Consider the following 5,611-nt stretch of genomic DNA (forward strand, 5'->3'; position numbering starts at 1 on the left):
ACAAGTTTTCTCAATTTAAAACTAAGAAATATAGTACAAGAATATACTTGTGTTTGAGCTTCATCCTTCCTGAATGTCGGCTCAGAAGTTGTGATTTTGAAACTCTTATAGACTAGATTGATCAACGATACATATTCTCGAGCGGCTTGGATGCTGAAAACTCAATTTGGGACTATTCTCGCACAGAACTAGGTTGCCGGATTGTAAAAGGTTTTTAACATGATCACGAGCATATCTATTTAAGAACACACAGCATAGATAGCACAACATAGCACACGAAACTTGCTCTCACCTCGACGCAGCTTTTGGTACGGCAGTTATCTTACCACCTCTTGAATGGGAAGTTTGCAAGAACCTGAAACTGTACCACGCTAATTTTTTTTACTCGTATAAATGTTCCTTCCAAAAATAGGCAGTTGTTAGTCAGCACCCGTATTTGTCGCCTCTGCTCTTATTCCCGTCCCTGCGCTGTTCAACTTCATGCAATGAACCAACTAGCCCAGTTACAAACCGTCCTACAGTTCCTTTCACGTACATCGGGCCCTATTCCTTCACGGTTTCTTCAAGATATCAATATGTGTATAAATCTGCTTGTGTCTTCTACATGCCGAGCGCGGATGTTTGGCTACAGCATCAAGAACAACCTGGTTCCTCCAGTGGTAACTCAACTGATTGCACCTCAGGCGCCATCGCAAGTACATGGCCTACGCATTTGTCGAATTCTTCATGCTGAGACCCACCACCAAATAAGGTCCTTCAAGGAGTGCCTGCGGGTGGCATGCTTCGGAGAGGCTCCAGACTGTGGGGGCCTTCGGCTCCTCTCCCGAGAACTTCGCATTGCGTCACAGGCCAACGAGTTCGCTTGGCAAAGACTGCTGTGTTCTCTCCCAAGAAATACGCGTCCACCACCCACCACGCACACCCTCGTTGTGCTGGGCAGCGCTGACGTACCGGATCGTTTAAAACGTATTCTGCAGCAAGGAGCGAAGTTCTGCGTTCAACCTACGATGGATAAGAACGAACGGTTGTATCTGGTGAGGAGCAAAGCTTCGAGGTCAACTTCACAAGACGTCGACAGGTGCATTAACGAAGGAGTCGACATCATTCGTGCTGCAGTGAAGAGCAACAAAGGTATGCGGACCGATAGTGTTGTCAAGGTTCTGCGGGAGGACAACCTCAAACTGCTGCAGTCCGACAAGGAACAAGGAAAGCGGGTTTGTGGTGGTGCCTGACACCATTTACTACCAGAAGGCCGAAGCCACCATTCAGAGCAACTTCAAGCTGGTCCAAGACGTCATCATCATCACCAGCCTATCTACGCCCACTGCATTGCAAAGGCATCTCCCATTTTTCTCTAATTACCTCGGTCCTGTGCCCACTGTGACCAATTTATCCCCACAAACGTGTTGTTCTCTCTGCCCATCTGACTTTCTGCCGCCACCTGCAACGCTTGCCTTCTCTAGGGATCCACTGTGTTGCCCTTAATGACCAGCGGTTATCTTGCCTTCGCATTACATGCCCTGCCCCGGTCCATTTCTTCTTCTTAATTTCAACTGATATGTTTTTAACAGCAGTTTTCTCCCTGACCCACTCCGCTCCCTTCTTGTCCCTTAGTGTTACACTAATCATTTAGGCTCAATTGCCCGCTGAGTTGTTCTCAATTTAAGTTGAACCCTCTAAGTGAGCCTCCAAGTATCTGCCCCGTAGGTGAGTACCGGTAAGACGCAGCTGTCATACACTCTGTTCTTCAGCGACAATGGTAGGCTGCTATTCATTATCTGAGAATGTTTGCCATATGCACCCCACCCCATTCTGATCCTTCTAATTAATTCTGCCTCATGGTTGGGATCTGGGGTAACAACTTGGCCTAAGTAGATATATTCGCTTACCACTTCCACTGCCTCGCCACCTATCTCTAATACGGTGCTGTCCCGAGCTTATTGATCATTACTTTAGTTTTCTTCATATTAATTTTCAGGCGCACGGTTCTACTCTGTTCGCAAGGTGCGGAAAGCATGCTTTGCAATTCCTCCACCGAGTTACTAATCAAGGCAACGTCCTCATCAAATCTGAGTTTACTGAGGTATTCTCCATTAACCCTTACTCCCACCTGTTTCCAATCCAACGTTCGGAATACTTCTTGTAAACATGCTGTGAATAACATTGGAGAAATTGTGTCTTCTTGTCTGACACCCTTCCTGATAGGTATTTTACTGCTCTCCCTATGGAGGATGATGGTAGCTGTAGACCCATTGTTTGATATCGTCTAGTATTCTTACATAATGCTCATCTACCCCCTGGTTCCGTAATGCCTGAATGACTGTTAGGGTTTCGACCGAGTCAAATGCTGTCTCATAATCTATGAAGGCTATGTATATGGGTTCAGTATACTCAGCGCACTTCTCTATCACCTGATTGATGGTGTGAATATGGTTCATTGTTGAATAACCTTTACGGAACCCTGCTTGTTCTTTAGGTTGACTGAAATCTAAGGTTGCAGAAATTCGGTTGGCGATTTCCTTGGTAAGAACCTTGTAGACGACTGACAGCAGGCTGATCGGCCTGTAATTCTTCAGGTCCTTCATGTCACCTTTCTTATGGATTAGGATGATGTGCGCGTTCTTCCAAGATTCCGGTACCATTGCGGTCATTAGGCATTGCGTATACAGGTTTGCCAGTTTTTCAAGTACAATTTCTCCACCATCCTTCTAGAGGTCTGCTGACGTGCTGACGTGGTCCAAGACGTGAAAGAATCCAAAGTGAAGAAGCAGGCCCTCAAGATTTGTGAGAATATGGGCCTTGAGAAGTTGGCTGCCTCTGTTAAAAGCAGCAAGGCCTCCAGCCTCAGCATTTCCTTCCCTGCCAAGACCCACAAAACCGATTGCCCCTTCAGGGCAATTGTGTCAGCAAGTGGAACATGGCAGCGGTGCATAGGCACCTGTCTACAAAAGTCGCTCTCCGTACTAGCCATAGACGATCTCTTCCTCGTTAGACATCAGCAAGAAGTGTCAGACTTTCTGAGGGAAGAGAGGCCAAGTGAAGTACACGCCTTGTCTGTCGATGTGCAAGACCTCTACTATTCTTTGCCCCACGACACTATTTTTGAAGCATTACGAGACAGCATTGATTCGTGCGGTGCGACCAAATTCCCAAATGCCTGTGGCATAAGCGTCAGCGGCTTTTTGGAAGTGCTTGAGTTATACCTGCAGTCCACCTTTGTTCACTTCAGAGACCAGCTATTCGTCGAGAAGAAGGGAGTGTGTATTGGATCGTGCCTCACCCCCATCCTCAGTGACTTGGTATTGGCGCAGTTTGAGAGGAAGCTGCAGGAGGCACTCAAGCTTGAGTCCGTTGTTCAGAAGGTATTCCGCTTCATGGACGATTTTTTAACCATTTTACGAGCAGCCATCGGGAGCAGTGCCCAGAAAGTGCGGGAGTTGTACAAGAGTTTTTGTGATGCACTCGGAGAATTTCACCTGACCAAAGAGGAACCGACAAAAGGTGAGCTTCAATTCCTCGATGTACGGCTGCACCTAGACCATCAGCACGTCTGCTGGACGTACGCTCCTCGATCAAAGAAGGCCCTCCAACCACACTCATCGCCCCACTCCAAGTTGGTGAAGGGGGTGGTAGCCACCTCTTCTCTTAAGAATTCCCTTTCCAGGTCGTGTGAGCACACAGTTGATATGAGTTTCCGCACTCAAATCGAGCGTCTTCGATCCGCCGGGTATCCCGAACAGCTCCTACACAGCGCGGCCAACAAAATCATGGGTGATCTGCGCAATATGGCCACAAAGAAGGTCCCGCAAGACGAGCACAAGAAGAAAGCGGTCATTTCCAACGTGCACGGCGTGAGTCATAACCTGAAGAAGATCGTCGGCCGCTCTGGTGTGGATCTCCTTTTTTCAGCGCCCAACAAGCTGGGTGGGCTTTGCAAGAGAGTCAACCAGGAGGAAGCACGCAAGCACTGCACTAAGAATCACGCCACGTCTTCGAAGAAGGAGTCGTCAATGGAATACCGCTGTCTTGTAAAAAGTCGTACATAGGCCAGACGGGACGATGTCTCAGTGACAGGCTGCGCGAACATGCCAACTGACTGAAAACCGGGACAGGCAGCATGCTTGCCCAGCATGTGAAAACTTGCACGCCGTGCGTGCCTGATTCTAATGCCTGCCGTGTCCTGAAAAGCTATAGAGGCCAGCGCGAACGTGAAATGTGCGAGCCATACCTCATTCACAGCAGGGGATCGTCATGCGTCAGAACACCTTCGGTTGCTTTGCTGGATAAGAAACTCGCATATCTTGCCGGATAAAAGGAGCCTACGTTTCGCCCTTATCTTCACGCGCATGCTGGATAAGAGCTTACCTGCCTGTTTGCCATGCCATCCCGCGTTCTGCAAACCGTTCTCTGATAACAATGCTAATGTGTTTACCCGTATAAATGTTCTTTCTTTCCAAAAATAAACAGTTGTTATTCAGCGCTCCTGTTTGTCGCCTCTGCTCTTAGTCCCGTCCTTGCGCTGTTAAACTTCAAGCATCTAACTACACCACACATCCATAACACACCTTCACTAAACGAAGCCACCCAACTTCATAAAAAGGGCGATCACCTCACTGTGTCAAATTATCGTCCAGTTTCTATTACAAGCACTTGCAGTAAATAATTAGAACATATTGTAGCAGGCTTCATTCGTCAGTACTTGTCAGATCACAACGTCTTGTCTCCGATACAGCACGGGTTCAGAAAGGGCCTGTCTACTTCAACTCAGCTTGTGTCAGTTGTTCATGAAATTTCGAAAGTGCTTGATTCATCTGGACAAGTTGATATGCTCTTTTTTGATTTTAGTAAAGCGTTCGATGAGATTCCCCAAGGAAAAGTAATTCATAAGCTCGAGTGCATTGGGCTCCGTTCAAATATCATATCATGGATTAAGGCTTACCGCCGACAAAGACAACAGTTTGTAGAAATTAACAAATCTTCCTCTAGTCTCCGTCAAGTAACTTCGGGTGTACCGCAAGGGAGCGTACTAGGACCGCTTTTATTTCTGATATATATAAATGACATAACTAATAAAATCCCTGATAATGTGCATATTAACCTATTTCCAGATGGTTGTGTCATATTTAAACAAGTAGCGTCAACAAACGATTGCTCATGCTTGCAAAATTCAGTTATCGCAATTTCCGATTGGTGTAAACTTTTGGGTATGGAAATAAACATTCAAAAAACTGTCTTGCTTTGGGTAACACGGAAAAAAGAACCTAGTGTATTTTCTTGTGTTCTAAATGACACCGTCATCACTGAAGTAAAAAAATACAAATATTTTGGTGTCACATTTAGTAATAAATTATCTTGGTCAGACCATATTTCCGTTACGTGTTCAGCAGCTTTGCGCAAATTGTGGTTTTTGAAGAGAAAACTTAGAAAGGCGCCGGCACAAATCAAGCTGTTAGCTTTTAACACTTTCGTACGATCGAAACCCGAATACGCGGCGGTTGTTTGGGACCCTTATACTAAAAAGGACACTATGAATTTGGAACGTGTACAAAGAAAGGCTGTGAGATTCATCTTTGGAAAATATAAAAGACAGGATTCTCCAACCTTACTAATG

At 46.2% G+C, this 5,611-nt stretch overlaps 1 protein-coding gene across 1 annotated transcript; it reads left to right on the plus strand.

Annotated features, from left to right (window-relative positions):
• Positions 1–2,792: 2,792 nt before the first annotated feature.
• LOC144160699 (uncharacterized) lies at positions 2,793–4,046 on the plus strand. Its single transcript, XM_077691901.1, has one exon. It carries the CDS (start codon positions 2,793–2,795, stop codon positions 4,044–4,046), a length of 1,254 nt encoding a protein of 417 aa, XP_077548027.1.
• The last annotated feature ends 1,565 nt before the right edge of the window (positions 4,047–5,611 follow it).

This window comes from Haemaphysalis longicornis, unplaced genomic scaffold (assembly GCF_048455015.1).
Source record: "Haemaphysalis longicornis isolate Haplotype H1 unplaced genomic scaffold, Haemaphysalis longicornis Haplotype H1 scaffold_11, whole genome shotgun sequence".
NCBI lineage: Eukaryota > Metazoa > Arthropoda > Arachnida > Ixodida > Ixodidae > Haemaphysalis > Haemaphysalis longicornis.

Coding starts and splice junctions, on each gene's coding strand:
- LOC144160699 (XM_077691901.1), top strand. CDS start 2,793: ATGGGCCTTGAGAAGTTGGCTGCCTCTGTTAAAAGCAGCAAGGCCTCC.